Source organism: Citrus clementina, unplaced genomic scaffold (assembly GCF_000493195.1).
Source record: "Citrus clementina cultivar Clemenules unplaced genomic scaffold, Citrus_clementina_v1.0 scaffold_9, whole genome shotgun sequence".
Lineage (NCBI taxonomy): Eukaryota > Viridiplantae > Streptophyta > Magnoliopsida > Sapindales > Rutaceae > Citrus > Citrus x clementina.
Genome location: NW_006261964.1, coordinates 26,384,958 through 26,401,626, shown reverse-complemented (window position 1 = coordinate 26,401,626; position 16,669 = coordinate 26,384,958). Strand labels below are relative to the sequence as shown.

Genomic DNA, 16,669 nt, shown 5'->3' with positions numbered 1-16,669 from the left:
TTATTTATTTTTTTTCCACTGTGCTTCATAATTTTTGTGTTTTAATAAAAGAAAAAAAGTTTTCAAATAACTTGCATGTGAGAAATAATTAAGTAAAAACAAATTTTTGTGTATCCTCCATTAACTAGGTCTTTGTTTTTGGCACTTGGGATTTCATTTGTTAGAGGCATTGTGTGTGTGTGTATACATTTTTAATTTTGCATATTCTTCTTAAGCGACGTCTATTTTCACATTTTTGCTTCATTTAGACATTTAGCATTGCTTTCAAAACCAATAAAATTCGGGCGTATTTGGTTTGTCTTATAAGGAGAGTGATACTCTACTTGGACATGCGGAGTTGAAAATTGCCAATTGGGAGAGGGAGAACTTGATTGAATGAACCACAAGATGCAATGAAGTGCAGTCTATGCAGATAATTGAATATCATTATCTATTGGTTACGGGGTCATTTTAATAATTAAAGATAAGTAGAGGAATATATTTGGAATGTAGTTTTCAATTATCGGGGTGTTACACGGTTATTACTTAGGAGTGCGGATTAATAACGGAAATTTCTTGGGTGTCAAAAGCTTGACCCATAGAATTAAAGCGATAGCTTGAATTGGTCTTAAATTTGATGGGTGTGGATTTGGGCTGATATCATGGACACTGTGTTCAACAGATAGAGATGGATCCGCTATAGACCCGCCCATTCCCATTTGTTGGGTTTAGTCCATTGAAAATTGAAACGTGAAAGTCGTCTTCTCCCCATGGGGAACAAATAGAGAAATTTTCAGGACGTTTACAGGAAAAGAGAGGGGAAGCTCGTAGCTTCTACGATACTTCCAAAATTCAATGGGATGTATGCATTGCCATCTCCTCACCTTATAGAAAGTCTGGTTTGCCATGGGGATACTGTTGAAGAGTATTTGTCCACCCTTCTTTTAATTTTTTTTGCAATTCACAACTAATATATTGCACATTGTTTATAGTGTTATTCTCAATTGAACGTGGGATAACCATATTAAAGGGGTAGTTTAAATTTGCTGGTACAATTATAACACAACAAATTAGATCTGAAATATTTTCTAAGTTTCTTTCAAAAACATTTGTAACTGTTAAGAACCCGTAAGGCAGACATAGAATAGAGTTCCGACCAAACATTAGTCTTTCATCTCTAATAATCAAAATCAATCCTAATAATTATAGCCGTAATAAAAAATTTCACTAAAGAAACTATATTCCCAGATTGAGATTTTATAATATTTAAAAAAAAATTATAATCTGAAAAATTAATTTACAACGATGTAAGAGCTGTATATATATATATATATATATATATATTCACAAACAATTGTATTTCATAAAAAACTTTATATGTTAATCAATATTATTCATCTTTTCTTGAATTTTTTGTCTTAAAATTTTGTTAAAAATGTGCCCAACTGGATCTAGTTATGGCACCCGATTTGTTGTGCTATGTAATATGTGTTTATTTTCATTATTAATAGATGTTGTATATGGCAACCTAGATATCTTGTCAATTGAAGCAATTGGTCTTATGAAAGTTCAACTGGTCTTATGTAATATATTAACATTTAAGTTCGAACAGTATAAAATTCGTATTTTTTTAATTAAATTGAAGGTATTGAAGAAGTATATACCTGCATAGCCCATTTGCCCTGAATTATCCACCACAACTTCCTTCTCTTCTCTTCGTAGAGATGCCGCGTTTTCGTGTAATTCGTTCCATTGGAAAATTACACGGGGAGGGGAAAGAAAGAAGAAAGTTCTTCCATTTTTGCATTTTCTTTTTTCTTTTTTAATTATGCATACAATTAATTTACATATACATATGTATAGATGGATTCAGAAACCCCATCTAGAAAAAGAGAAAAGTTGTAATTAATTAACGATGTAAGAGTTATGTGAGCTCAACTGCGAGATGGGAAGTGTCTGTCAATTGTCATGGCTAACTTGGAGAAGTTGTTTCAGGAAGCTTGCAAAAAAAACGATGTCGAAGGAGTCAAGTCATTAAATTCAAAGCATCCGAATTTACTGGATGAGATTATTAAAGCATGCCAACGCTCGGAGGATCCTCTGCTCATCACCGCCTGCTTGCCTGGAAGCCTTGAAGCAGCTAAAGAAATGGCAAGGCTGATACAACCTTGCCTGAGATTACAGAGGAAGAAGCCCAGCTGGTTAAGGAGCACACAAAAGGTCCAGCTCGTATGCGCAGGGCACCAACATACTTCAAAGATTACATCACCTAAAGAATATTTGAGAAGGCACAAAGAGAGTGGAAAAGATGGCAGCTGTAATTTTGTTATTTTGTTGTGACTGTTTTTTTTACTTTGAATCATTCATTTGCTGGTTAGTTACACGTGTAATGTTGAGGGGTAAAAGATATATGTAGAGGGGAACACGTCAACAAAAAAGGACAGGAAATGGAAAATATTTCTTCTTCTCTCTCCGTCTTCTCTCTCCGTCTTCTCCTGCAATCTCTGTTTCTCCATTAATTTTCATTCTTTTTGCTTCTTTTTGCGGGAGTCAGCACTTACTCCAAAAAGTGTAGCTCTGTGATATAAACTCTGAGTTGCAGAGTTGTATCAATTGGTGCTTTCATTGCCTTCTTCTCCTTCTAAAAAAAAAAAAAAAAAAAAAAAATCCGCCATGACCGAGACAACAAAAACGACTGATTCTGAAGTTCTTTCCGCCATGAAGGAGCTCCTGGAGAAGCAAACACTCTCTGTGCATCAGACCTTACAACAATACATGTCCACTGTAGATTCCCGTTTTGAGGACTTATAATCTCAAATCCGTGGATCTGTCGGCGTTTTGAGTGGCCCTTCACGACCATCGGAGCGGGTGTCAGCGTTTACAGAGGGTTCTGCTGGGGGCACAGATTTTTCCCCGCTTTTACGTTCCATGAAAATGGACATCCCCAAGTTTGACGGCTCTGATCCGACCGGGTGGGATTTTCGCATCAACGAGTTTTTTAACCTCCATGGGACCCCAGATAATTTACGTCTTCGCATTGCATCGTTTCACATGGAAGGGAGAGCCGCTGCTTGGTATCAATGGATGAAGGCTAACAATCTCTTAACCACATGGCGAAGTTTTTTGGTCAGCCTTAAAAGTCGCTTTGGAGCTTCCATGTATGAAGACCATCAAGGAAATCTTTCAAAGTTAACACAGACCACCACAGTTGCGGAATTTCAGTCTGCTTTTGAAGACTTAATGAACAAAGTTACTGGTATATCTGAGCCTTTGTTAATTAGTTTCTTTATCACGGGTTTAAAACCTGATATCCGTCGTGAGTTGTTGTTTACTCGACCTACTTCGCTCATGGAAGCCTTTGCTCTTGCTAGAGCTTATGAGGCTAGATCTGATGAAGCTAAAACAACCAGTCGTTCTTGGTCAAAGTGGTCTCCTACTACACCACAAGCTCCACAAAATTTTTCCCCTGTTTTATCAAACTCTTCCACTTTTAAAAATACCAATACTCTTGCTGCCCCTGTTATTACTACACCAAAACCACCATCTCAACCTCCATTATTACCAACCCCAAATTTACCAATCCGTCGACTTACTCCAGCTGAGTTACGGGATAAAAGAGAAAAAGGGTTATGTTATAATTGTGATCAGAAATATAGTGCAAACCATCGCTGCCGCAGTAAATTCTTGTTGTTGATGGGTACTGATGATGATGAGTGTGACCTGGGGGAGAATATGAATGCCATTAAGCAAACAGAGGAAGTGGTTACCGCTGACATTTCAAGCTTGAATGCGTTGGCTGGACAGTCCAATCCACGATCTTTGCGTGTCTTGGGTGACATTAACGGACATCAATTCCATGTTCTCATAGACAGCGGCAGTACTCACAATTTCATCAAGCCGCAGCTAGCAGAACAGCTTGGTCTTTCGATTCAATCCACCTCAACTTTTAGAGTTTATATCGGCAACGGAGATTTCCTGGTTTGTCGTTTTCACTGCCCGGAAGTGCCACTTATTATTCAAGGCCATGAGTTTCGCTTGGATTTCTTTGTTTTACCAATTGAGGGACCGGAGGCAGTTTTGGGCATCCAGTGGCTTCAACGCCTTGGGCGTGTCTCCACAGATTATTCAGAGATGACTATGGAATTTTTTTGGGAGGGTAAGCAAGTCATATTACGAGGTGATCCTATTCGACTCCCTAATATGATTTCGTTTCATCAATTCCACGCGTTGATACATAGCGAGGAAGTTGACAGTTTATTCGAGCTACATTCCCTCTCCAGTAACACATCCCAGTCCCATAGTCCCAACTCCACATCCTTAACCTTTGAAATCGACTTACCCTCTTCTTTGCCAGAATCTATTTATCTTCTCCTCCATAAATATAAGGCAGTCTTTACTCCACCGACTGGCCTTCCTCCCCAACGAAATATAGACCACAAAATTCACCTCACTCCTAATTGCAAACCCGTCAATGTCAGGCCATACCGTTACCCTCAGTTTCAAAAAAATGAGATGGAGAAATTAGTTCATGAAATGCTGGAGCAGGGAATTATCAAACCAAGTCATAGCCCTTTCTCCTCACCAGTGTTGTTAGTAAGGAAGAAAGATGACACATATCGTTTCTGTGTTGACTACCGTGCTTTGAATGCAGTAACAGTAAAGGACAAATTTCCAATCCCTACCATTGATGAATTATTTGATGAACTTGGTGGTGCAAGGGTATTTAGCAAACTGGATTTGAGAGCGGGATATCATCAAATCAGAGTCCATAAACGTGACACATACAAGACAGCGTTTCGGACGCACGAAGGGCATTACGAATTTCTGGTCATGCCCTTTGGATTGACCAACGCCCCATCCACCTTTCAAGCGACAATGAACCAATTATTTGCTTCTTTTTTGCGCAAATTTGTTATAGTCTTTTTTGATGATATTTTGGTATATAGTTCTTCGTTGGCTGATCATGTGTATCACTTGGAGCAGGTTTTGATGCGTTTACAATCACATCAATTTTCTGCCAAACTCTCCAAATGTTTATTTTGTCAACAGACCATTGCTTACTTGGGACATATAGTCTCTGCTCATGGTGTTCAAGCCGACCCTCAAAAGATTACAGCTATGGTGGATTGGCCTTTGCCCAAAACAGTGAAGCAACTGAGGGGATTTTTGGGGCTTACTAGGTATTATTGTCGGTTTATACAGGGGTATGCAACTATTGCAGCTCCACTTACCGAATTATTATGCAAGGATGCCTTCCGTTGGAATACGGCAGCCACTGAAGCTTTTCATCAATTGAAAGATGCCATGGTAAAAGCCCCTGTATTGCTTCTACCTAACTTTGAATCTGAATTTGTCATTGAAACCGATGCATCAAATGTGGGCATTGGAGCGGTATTAATGCAAGCGGGTCACCCCATAGCTTATTTCAGCAAAAAATTGGGACCGCGGTTGCGGGCATCGTCGACATACATCAAAGAACTACATGCCATTACTGCTGCCGTGCTAAAATGGCGACAATATCTCCTCGGCATATTTTTCATCATTCGTACAGATCACAAAAGCATTAAAGAATTATTTCAACAAGTAATCCAAACTCCTGATCAGCAGGCTTACATCCAAAAGTTATTAGGATTCCATTTCAGAATTGACTATAAGGCTGGAAGTTCGAATCAAGCTGCGGATGCACTGTCCCGTGTACATGAAGATACACCTCCGGACTCACAAATGGTTCCAGCACTATGTTTAGCAATGGTTAGTCAACCCTCTACTGATTTATTACAAACCTTGCTAAAGGAAAATGCAACCTTCGATGACATGTTACTTCTCCATAAGAAGTTGGCGGCTGGAACACTTTCCCCAGATTTCTCAGTTCACAATGGGTTCTTATTATTTCGCCACCGTTATTACATCAGCCCACATTCATCTTTGAAACCAGTATTGCTCAAAGAATTCCATGACACTCCAATGGCGGGTCACACGGGCATTAAAAGAACTTTGATTCGATTGTCTTCTAATTTTTATTGGCCCAAAATGCGAGCTGATGTGGAACAGTATATTGCTGCTTGTCTTACTTGTCAACAAATTAAATATATCACCCAAGCTCCTGCAGGATTACTCCAGCCTCTTCCCATTCCTTCACTTGTTTGGGATGAATTGACTATGGATTTTATTACGGGGCTACCCAATTCTAAAGGTTTTGAAGTTATTTTGGTTGTGGTCGATCGTTTGACGAAATCAGCCCATTTCGGAGCATTGCCATATCAATTCACAGCCCACAAGACAGCTATGTTATTCACTGAATCAGTAGTCAAATTACATGGTTTTCCCAGTTCAATCATTTCAGACCGAGATCCTGTTTTCATGAGCCATTTTTGGCAAAAATTATTTGAATTGAGTGGCACCACCTTACGCCACAGTACCGCTTATCATCCACAGACCGACGGGCAATCCGAGGTGGTAAACCGTGGCCTCGAGCAATATCTCCGAGCTTTCAGCCAAGACAAACCTCAGTCTTGGTCAACCTTTTTGGGATGGGCCGAGTTTTGTTATAACACCAGTTATCATAGTAGCTTGCGAATGACACCTTTCCAGGCTCTCTATGGACGATTACCTCCTACTATTCCTGGCTATTCCAAGGGCTCTACTTCAATCCAAGCATTAGAAGACCTGCTGTTAGAAAGAGATGAATTATTGCGCTGTCTGAGAGCAAACTTACATCAAGCTCAGCACCGAATGGCACAAAAAGCTAACAAGCATCGAAGGGAATTGCAACTGCAGGTGGGTGACAAAGTGCTGGTACGCCTACAACCTTATAGGCAATCATCTGTTGCCAACCGCACTTCTCACAAGTTGGCAAAGCGCTACTATGGGCCTTTTCGGGTATTGAAGCGGATTGGTTCTGTTGCGTATAAATTAGAATTGCCCGTTGGCAGCAAAATTCACCCTGTTTTCCATATATCCTTACTCAAACCTTATGTTGGTGATTCTCATGTTAATATTCATTCACTGCCTCCTATGAGTGTGAACAACAAGCCCCTGTCTTCTCCTATAGCTATTTGTGCTGAGCGCTCGATACTTAAACAAGGGAAGGAGCTTCGTCAAGTTTTGGTGCAATGGTCTGATTGTGCCCCCGAAAATTCTACTTGGGAGGCTTATGATGAGTTTTACAAGTTATATCCTGAGCTTCACCTTGAGGACAAGGTAAATTTTCAAGGGATGGGGAATGATACAACCTTGCCTGAGATTACAGAGGAAGAAGCCCAGCTGGTTAAGGAGCACACAAAAGGTCCAGCTCGTATGCGCAGGGCACCAACATACTTCAAAGATTACATCACCTAAAGAATATTCGAGAAGGCACAAAGAGAGTGGAAAAGATGGCAGCTGTGATTTTGTTATTTTGTTGTGACTGTTTTTTTTACTTTGAATCATTCATTTGCTGGTTGGTTACACGTGTAATGTTGAGGGGTAAAAGATATATGTAGAGGGGAACACGTCAACAAAAAAGGACAGGAAATGGAAAATATTTCTTCTTCTCTCTCCGTCTTCTCTCTCCGTCTTCTCCTGCAATCTCTGTTTCTCCATTAATTTTCATTCTTTTTGCTTCTTTTTGCGGGAGTCAGCACTTACTCCAAAAAGTGTAGCTCTGTGATATAAACTCTGAGTTGCAGAGTTGTATCAAAGGCTGTGGCCTCAACTTGCCAGTATTAAAAATCAGCGAGGTGAAACAACCATGCACTTACTTTCTATGGATGGGGATGCCGAGATGGTTCGGACTTTCGGAGAGATTAATCGTGAACTGTGCCTTGAGGTAGACAACTCCTCAATGATACGGCTACACAGAGCAGCTGTGGAAGGTAGTTCTGATGTTATTAGGGCTTTAGTTTCTATACGCCCGGAATCTCTTGAGAAGCTGACTTCAAATGGAGAGACGGCCCTTCACCTTGCTGTGAAGAAGTCCCGATCAGACGCTTTTCAAGCCTTGGTGGATGAGGCTAAGAGTCACAGAAAAGAGCATCTCTTCACTTGGAAAGACAAGGAGGGCAATACAGTATTGCACCTCGCCACACTTAACAAATTAAAGCAGGTAAGCTCTCTGTCTCTTGTGAACACAGTTTTTGAATTTTGATTGCAGAAACATAACGCACGCCTTGACAATCCTGTTGCGTTCATTGCAGATAGTGGAGCTACTCATCCGTGAGAATTCCAATAGGCGCATAATGATTCGAATCAATACCGTGAATAAGCAGGGACAAACGGCCTTACAGTTATGCAATGCTAATTCTCAGGATTCTGTTTTCAAGGAGATAGGCTGGGTCATTCAACGAGCAATTGCGCAGCAATCTCCGCAGCTCCCTGCTGCGGGGAGTCCCAATAGCAGCTGGAACCAAACACGGTGGCCGATAGAGACAAGAAACGTGTTATTGATGGTAGTAGTAACGATTGCTGCAGCATTTTTCACGGTTACTTGGTGGGATGCTCCATATCCTGAAATGACAAAGATGCTTTTTATGATGCTAATGGTTTCCTTTGTCATCAATTTTACATGGTTTATGTTGTTTCATCTCCTTTTATTTCTCCACTGTAATAGGCTTTCGAGATTTTTAATGGGTAATTTGGTGTACTGCTACTTTATTTAAGAGTGCAAGTGACATATTGTCACAAGGCTATTTTCTTCGATGCGGCAAGCCCGTGATGGCGCTAAGTTTTCCGCTTAGCCAGCCACTCGACAATTCGCAACGGAGGCTACGTGTGTGCAACACACCCCAAGATTTTCAACGATACAACAAACGAAACGCAAACACAAGGCACACGAGATTTACGGAAGCACCGACTTCCAACCTTTTCTTATTAACAACAAGAACAAGGAACTACAAATAGCTTCCAGCAAGAGTGCTTGGAGAATACCACTCACTTGTCTACAAAACTTGGCTCCCCTAAGATCTCTCCCCCAATGCTATATATAGCATTTGTGAGTGACAACCCCACTCACGAGGATAAGAATAATGTAATCCCACACTATTCTTTGTCTCCCACCAGCTCACTAAACAATTAAGCCCGCTACCCTAGTGCTTTGCCCATACACTATTATTTAGGTTACATTGAATAGTGGCGGACCATCCCCACTTAGACAAGATCCCCATTATAGGCAGTGCCCATGCAGTGGCGGGCCGCCGCCACTAAGAATTGCTCCAACAATCCCCTTGGCCTATTTGCTTGTGTGTGGCATATGTGTGCGTGTGCGCTCCCTTGGCGCGCTTGTCCGCTATCCGTTAGCGTGCGCGTGCTTGCTGCCTGGCACATTTTGTGCGCGCGCATGCTGCTTGGCGTGCTTCTTGCGCGCATGCTGCCCGCTGCGTACGCTCGCCCGCTGCCCATCAGCATGCACATGCCTTGTGCGCATTCGTGTGCGCGCTATACCCTCGAAGCACTTGTGCGTTGCCTCGCACATATCCCGCGTGCTGCCCATCAGCCCGCTAGTTGCTTCCACACCCCAGCCCGCGTGCAGACTTGCCTTGTTTTCTCGCACGTCCGCTGCCTCATTATGCTTGGCACAAGGCCGCAAGCCAAGCATTGGCGTGCCTCGAGTTCAAAGGCTGTAACACATATCCTGTTGCCATGAGAAGCTTCAAATATGATTCTAACAAAAGGAAGTTAGATTGCAAATAATGATCTCTTTCTAAATAGGATCCTTGTTAGTTTACGCACAAAAGAAAAAATCACTATTAAGATTCAAATCTGTTTCAAGAGATTGGCTCTCTCTCATTTCCAGTCCTGATTTCTCTCTCGACCTTTAAGCGGACAGCCATTTAGTCTCAGGGCTCATCTTTCACAGGAGTTCTTTTCTCATTAATCCAGAACGCGGTTTTGTCCCTCTTACAGACAAGCCAATTCTTGCGCCCTTTAATGCCTCAATGTTTTGAAATGTTTTTTCGGGTTTACGAAGTGACTTTGACCATAGCAACTAGGATTACATTTATATACAATCCTATGATGAAGCAATTTGCTGTACTTCCTCAATGTAGCGGCCAAATTGTCCATTGATGTTAGTTTAGCTTATGATCCCGTAAAGTCACCCCACTATAAATTTGTACATTACAAACTTGTATGTGTTGATTGTTTTCAATCATCTGTTCCTGTAAAAGACGCTTACCTCAATTATGAAATTGAAATATACTTGGGGGCTCTCTGGCTGATGAAACATAATTAGCTTGAGGGGATAATTATATATTTCAGGCCATCAAGCTAAAACACAAAAAGACTGTTCTGAGTCGGGGGTTGTCTCCTCTCACAGATGAACCCAAATGCTTAACTTGTCAATTAACACAATTGGTTACATGATTGGTTACTCTTTTTGCTCTAGCAGTACCCAAAAAACTCTGTTTCATTTGTCTTGCTGGAATTAACCCGACTTCTGATCATTGATGTTATATAGAATTACTGGATCGGTGGTTGCAATGTTTATGTACCCAGGTGAATTTAGGTGGTTATAAACTGAAGTAAAACTACTAGTGCATCAACTGTAAAAGCTTTATTGATAACCATGCCTGCTGGCATGACAGTTTTTCAGACTCTTCATATATTACATTCATAATTTATTAATACAGCAGTGTCATAAGTTAAACACACTAGACATCTTAATAATAAAAATAGGAACTTAATTGTCTACTTACACTACATCTAGTGTATTGATCGATGCAAATTCATAGGACATAATGAGCTTAATTATTGCAATAGTGTGTGGCATTCCAAAGAAAATATATCAAGATATCTTCCAGGAACCTTAAAATGTTGAGTAGAATGAGCTCAAGTGAGGCTTTGTAGGGCCAGATATTATGCACATGTAAGCACCAAGCATTGAAAATGCAGATACCAGAAGCAATGGCCTAAGCGGGAGCTTATTGAAGAGAATCATCATCAATGCTATGGATAAGAAAAAGGCAACGGAATTGAAGGTAGTCACGAGTCGGATATAAAATGGATGTTGATTGACAATCTGGCAGATGGGGTTTAGGCTAGAATTGTTTTTGTAGCCTTCTTCTGATTTGCATCCCATGATCTTCAATGCGGAGAGGAAGGTTATAGTTGACAGCAATGTGGCGATCAATAACAGATAAAGAAAATTATTCCAAGTTTCATTTTCTGTTTTCAAATTGGGCCTGGTGTTCTTCAAATGGGATGACTTGTACGGCCATTGAAATGCCTTCTCAGCTTCATCATGAGCCCTCCAACCTCCACTCTCTAGCTGAGCCATCTTCATTTCCATACCTGTCTTCCCAGATTGCGCGGACACAGATGACGTGTCCAAAGCTGTTAAGTCAGCATTCTCCACAGCACTAACCTTGGCTGTGGAGAAATCGGACAGATTACATTTAAAAGTCTGCATAGCGTAGCAAGCATAAAATCAGATGAGACATAAAGTAGTGGTAACAAGAGAGATGGAGTGAAAACTAACCTCATCAAGCAGTATATTGGGTGCCTTAAAATCTCTATAAATTACTTGCTTTTCTGAACTATGTAAAAATGCCAGGTCCTGACACATTTTCGTGACAATTTCAAGTCGTTCAGCTCGACGCAATTGTCGAACAGAGGCGGGATGTTCTGCACTCCCAAGCAGGAAGACAGTTAGTGCAACTCTTTTATAATTTATTTTCTTTCTTTAATTTTCTGAGGTCCTTACCTCCTATATGAACATTTTCCAGGCCTTTCTTTTGCATGAGCCATTTATTCTTCCAGCAATATCTTCTGTCTCCCGTTAGGCATATATTCATAGACCAATATCCCGAAGGTTTCACTTGGTTTGGATGAAAAATTTCCTCTAAAGAGTCTAACTGCAGGGATGTGCACAGACAAAAAGTTAGAAAAAAAGAGTTTATCAGAGCGACTATCCCATTATAACATAAACAGGATTTGCGGAGTATGGCTCTGAAATCAATGTACACACAATATTCATGGGTCCGTACATTTAGAGACTCGAACTCTTTTTCTTTGATTTTAGCTTTTTTTTTCCCTGATTGCTCTTCCATGTCAGTTGGTATGAAAATATTATTCAAGTAGAAAACTCTCTAGTTTAGCTTAGAAATTACCATCAGAAAAGATTAGTGCAACGGCCTTAAATTATCTCAAAATGAACTACATCTGAGAGAGAAATTACTTAAAACTACCATTGATTGTCTCTCTTATACATATTGTTTGAAAAGACATCTCATGAGCTTAAATTTATTAACATGATATCATCTCGTTTGATCCATAAATAACCATTGACTTGAATGATTGATACACATGAGATGAACCCTTAAGTTGGACTAAGTAATTAATTAAGCGTGTACCTTGCCATCATCATCTCTACGGAGCTGCAGGGGTGTGATCAGTTCATGGAGCTTCAACATAACATCATCACGATCATCAGGAAAAGGAACGTGAATGAGGCCAGAAAATGAAGGAGCAGAACCGCCCATAATTGACTCTTTTTCCCCCGAAAATAAATCAGAATTTGCCATTCCCGGCGAAGCAATTATTTCATCATCCACCATAGCTGTTGTCGTAGTCTCTGCTTCGTTCGTAGCGTCACGATAAATCATCACCAGTCCGGAAGTGCTTCAGTTTATTGTTTTCCAAAACCAACAGTATAGCTAGGGAGAATAGAAAAATTATTTTAGGAAATCGCAAGCTCATTTCTGTGTGCTTTGATTAGTTCAAAGGAGGCAACCGGGAAACACGTGGAAACGCATGACGCAGCTCTACAGAGAGAAGTCTTGGGCCATTCCCATGCTCTAGTCAATTACAAGGAAAACAATTATGATTTTATTGACAGGGCATTTTCGGTGAAGTTTACTTGCATTGCACTTGTATGCTGCCGATGCCTTCCTAATCTTGCCAACGGGCCACGGGGTCTATGAGTTTAGTCAAACATGAGAAATACAAAGTCAGGTACTCTGTTTTACTTTGTTAAAGTTTTCGGTCATTGGTTTTCATCACTTTACTCCTTGTTGTTTGTGGAGGAAAAAAAGAATGAGGCACAGAAGTGTTAAAAATATTCAATTTATATCCCCCGTAATGGTAATCTGTGTCTCGTTAAGTCCTTGACCAAAATTGCAAGATCATCTAGAAAAATTATTTGAGGAAGAAATAAAAGGGTAGGTGATTATTTTTTACATCAAAATCGCAAGATCATTTCTGCGTGTTTTAATTAGTTCAAAAGGAGGAAGCAACGGGGAAATTCCACATGGAAAATGACGGCAAAGGGAAAAAAAAAAATCACAAAATGTAAAGCCAAGTCTTCCCACACTAAAGTCAATTACAATGGAAAAGTATGATTTCAGCTGAGCATTTTCGTGGAGTTTACTTGCATATGTATATTCCAGTAAACCAGATATTCAACAATGGGAAGCTGGTGATGAAATATAGATATGCTTACAATTGTGAATGGACAGTTGTAATTTTCCAGCTATAATACTAAAGTGTTTAGTAAACACTAACGGCTATATTTTGGAAGCTAAGTTAATTTTATCATGCACTTGTATGATGAGAAATCTAAAATTTCTTTACTATTTTTGCCCATATTATTATTTAAAAACTATATTTACTATGCAGTTAAAATATTTATTTCATATCTCCTGTTTTTTTTTTCACAATAGTTATAATTTTTAATGTAAAGTACCTCAATATTCAATAAATTTATGGCTTTTCATCACTTCACTCCTTGTTGTTTGTTAAAAATACGTGAGAAACCAGAAGTTTTAAAAATATTCAACATAAGACCCCGTAATTGAAATTTGTTTCGTTTCTATTAAGTCCTTGGCCAAGTTTGACCATTTGATAACAATCATGATGGTTTAATCGAATATTTACCGTATCGGTGTATCTTAATATTGATCCCCATGTTCACATTAGATTAGTTTGTTGATTATGTACTGATTTTGTAGTAGCTAGTTTGTTGATTGAAATAAAATAAATTTCTTTTGACAAAAAAAAAAAAGAAGAAAGAAAAACATAGTCCTAAGTGACATAAAATGCAATCAATGAGAACTTAGACTAGACATTTTTTAAACCTCTGTTCTTTATGTCTTTTGCAGCAAAGAACATGGACTTAAGTGATAAAACCCTGAAATAGTTTCCATAGGAAATGTAATGTAAACCGAACTCCAGTCAACATGTGAGGCTAGGATATGCCATGACTTTTCTTCTATCAATTTCATCATATTCAACATTGTATTAAACGCGTTAAGGGAGGAAAATTTTCGGTTTTTTATTTTTATTATTTAATTTAAACTAATTTTTAACAGTAGTAAATTATTAACTTTTTAAAAAAATACTTGCAAACGTCTTCCAAGGACAAAGACATCTTCTATATAATCATCATCGAATTTAAAACGTTTTCTCATCCTAGAGTGGAATGAATCCTGAAAATAGAAAATAAGAAAATAAAAAAGGAGGGTAAAAAGAAGCCCAAATATCAAGAAACAAAAGCATTGAGAGATGTTTGAGGAAGCATTGAGAAAAGATGATCATGTTGATGAAGTTAAGTTATTACTCTCCAAAATCCCAAAATTATCAGATGATGTTATCAGAGCATCATCATCTTCAGAGAATAATCCTTTACTCACTGCCTGTGAATACGGAAACCATCAAGTTGCTAAAGAGATTGCAAGCCGGTGGCCTAAACTGGCTATGATAAAAAATCAGCTTGGTCAAACAGCTGTGCATATAGTTGCCGAGAGAGGAGATGTCGAGATGGTTCAGTTCTTGGGCGAGCAAAATCCTGAATCTTGCCTTGTAGAGGACAATTTATCAATGATACCTCTACACAGAGCAGCCATGAAGGGGCAATCCGTTGATGTGATAAGGGCATTAGTCTCTATATGTCCGGAATCTCTTGAAAAGTTGACTTCCAATCAAGATACAGCTCTTCACCTGGCGGTGAAAAATTCTCATTTGGAAGCTTTTCAAGTCTTGGTGAATGTGTCTAAGATTCACAACAAAGAGCATGTCTTCAATTGGAAAAATGAAGACGGCAACACCGTATTGCACCTAGCTACCTTTAACAAATCCATTGAAGTAAGCTCTCTTTAGATCTCTCTCTTTCTCTATGAGACTACACATCCACACAAATTAACACGCGCAGTTTATAAAGTTTGGATGGGAATGAGAAACCTCACCCATTAAGCTTGACCATGCATTCATGGTCATCCAAGTTGCGCCAAAAGGGATGCACACAATTTAATTAACAATGATACTCAGATTGAAAAATTTGACAAGATGCTAATGAAAATAAGGTAGAATCACTGTTGGTTTACTCACTTATTTAAAAAGAAGTTAAGCCGATATCAATTTTACTTTGTTTCTCTCAGCACTCTGTCTGTTTATCATTTTTCGAGTTTAACACATGCACGTGAGTGTATATATATGGACATGATTTTGGTGCAGATTGTGAAGGCATTGGCTCTTGAGAGTTCAAACAGTAGTTCCATAATGATACGAGTCAACACTTTGAACAAGCAGGGACAGACAGCCTTAGAGGTATGCAAAGCCAATTCTGAAGATAGTGTTTTCAAAGAAATCGGCCTGATCCTTCAAGAAGCTTCAGCTCGTTCTCCGGTACAACAATCTCCACAGATCGCCGTCGGGACTACAAATATTGTCAGCTGGAATAATCTCACGCGGTGGCCCATAGAGACCAGAAACGTGTTATTGATGATCGTAGGAACTATTGCTGCGGTGTTTTTCACAGTAACTTGTAATTTGCCAGCTCCCTTTCTCAAAGAATATTATCTTGCAGGTAAAAGTTTAGATTCAATCTGCCAAGGAGTTATTTAGCTTTGGGAATTTGGTTCATTGGGAGTAATTAGTATGAAGCAACTTCAAACATGAGGAGGACCAAATCAAATATTTGTAAAAGTAATGGGAAATTAAAAGTCAAATTTTGAAGATTTGAGCTAAATCTCTGTATCTATCTATGTTTGCTTACAATTTGTCACCTGCCCTTTTCAAATTAAAAAACATATTACATTGCAGGTAAAACATTGCATGTTAAGGATGTCGCATCCGGTGGATTGCCAACCATTTTCTACCTGATGGTTTTTAACTCCGCTGGGTTCATGACAACTATGGCTGCGATCGTGGTACTCGGATGGCCGCTACATTTCAGAACGATTTTGCTCTTTCTTGTGACCTGCGTATGCATTGTTTATGTTATTATAGTGGACGAGCTCATGCCTAAATTTGTTGTAAGACTTGGGAAATCGAGCATTTCTAGCATTGCTTTGATGTGGTCATTAGTCCTGGCCCTAATATTTTTCGGAATCTCTGTACTGCGTTTGCGAAAATTCACTCCGTCTCTTTGCCGGTTCATTCAATGGCTATGGGCCAAAAGAACTATTTACCAGAGCAACACTGGTCATCAAGATTTGAATGCATGATATATAAAAACTTAATCAATTTGATCGATCTCGTTGAAGAGAATTTATTCTTTCCGCGATCATGTAATTGTTGTATAGGGGCCATCGTAAGTATAAAAACAAGAAGCATTGAACCGAATCACGCATGTTTGTACTGCCCTACTGCAGAGATAATATGATTACAAGAATTGAATACGATCGTGCAATTAGTTTTTTTTTTAATCTTTTTGTTGATTTTATTTATTTATTCTGTTATATGTGGCATGTATAATATTATGTAGGGTGGGATACTTCCA

General features: G+C 39.3%; 3 protein-coding genes across 3 annotated transcripts; 2 read left to right on the top strand and 1 right to left on the bottom strand.

Annotated features, from left to right (window-relative positions):
- The first annotated feature begins 1,888 nt into the window (after positions 1-1,888).
- Positions 1,889-8,615, top strand: LOC18031279 (ankyrin repeat-containing protein At2g01680). The gene is made up of 3 exons (XM_024188249.1): positions 1,889-2,135; positions 7,660-8,062; positions 8,154-8,615. The coding sequence occupies exons 1-3, from the start codon at positions 1,948-1,950 to the stop codon at positions 8,613-8,615; spliced, it is 1,053 nt and encodes a 350-aa protein (XP_024044017.1). The 5' UTR covers positions 1,889-1,947.
- Positions 8,616-10,627: 2,012 nt separating this feature from the next.
- LOC18031311 lies at positions 10,628-12,602 on the bottom strand. The gene is made up of 4 exons (XM_006421497.2): positions 12,306-12,602; positions 11,657-11,807; positions 11,432-11,577; positions 10,628-11,356 (listed from the first exon to the last, which is right to left on the bottom strand). Exons 1-4 carry the CDS (start codon positions 12,555-12,557, stop codon positions 10,760-10,762), a joined length of 1,146 nt encoding a protein of 381 aa, XP_006421560.2. The 5' UTR covers positions 12,558-12,602; the 3' UTR covers positions 10,628-10,759.
- Positions 12,603-14,454: 1,852 nt separating this feature from the next.
- On the top strand, positions 14,455-16,394 carry LOC18031553. The gene is made up of 3 exons (XM_006421496.2): positions 14,455-15,033; positions 15,403-15,754; positions 15,991-16,394. The coding sequence occupies exons 1-3, from the start codon at positions 14,455-14,457 to the stop codon at positions 16,392-16,394; spliced, it is 1,335 nt and encodes a 444-aa protein (XP_006421559.1).
- Positions 16,395-16,669: the final 275 nt, after the last annotated feature.

Coding starts and splice junctions, on each gene's coding strand:
- LOC18031279 (XM_024188249.1), top strand. CDS start 1,948: ATGGCTAACTTGGAGAAGTTGTTTCAGGAAGCTTGCAAAAAAAACGAT. Junction 2,136..7,659: donor GCAGCTAAAGAAATGGCAAG/GCTGATACAACC, acceptor GTTGTATCAAAG/GCTGTGGCCTCAACTTGCCA. Junction 8,063..8,153: donor CACTTAACAAATTAAAGCAG/GTAAGCTCTCTG, acceptor CGTTCATTGCAG/ATAGTGGAGCTACTCATCCG.
- LOC18031311 (XM_006421497.2), bottom strand. CDS start 12,557: ATGATTTATCGTGACGCTACGAACGAAGCAGAGACTACGACAACAGCT. Junction 11,578..11,656: donor GGAAAATGTTCATATAGGAG/GTAAGGACCTCA, acceptor TTGGGAGTGCAG/AACATCCCGCCTCTGTTCGA. Junction 11,357..11,431: donor CCAATATACTGCTTGATGAG/GTTAGTTTTCAC, acceptor TACGCTATGCAG/ACTTTTAAATGTAATCTGTC.
- LOC18031553 (XM_006421496.2), top strand. CDS start 14,455: ATGTTTGAGGAAGCATTGAGAAAAGATGATCATGTTGATGAAGTTAAG. Junction 15,034..15,402: donor CCTTTAACAAATCCATTGAA/GTAAGCTCTCTT, acceptor ATTTTGGTGCAG/ATTGTGAAGGCATTGGCTCT. Junction 15,755..15,990: donor CAAAGAATATTATCTTGCAG/GTAAAAGTTTAG, acceptor ATTACATTGCAG/GTAAAACATTGCATGTTAAG.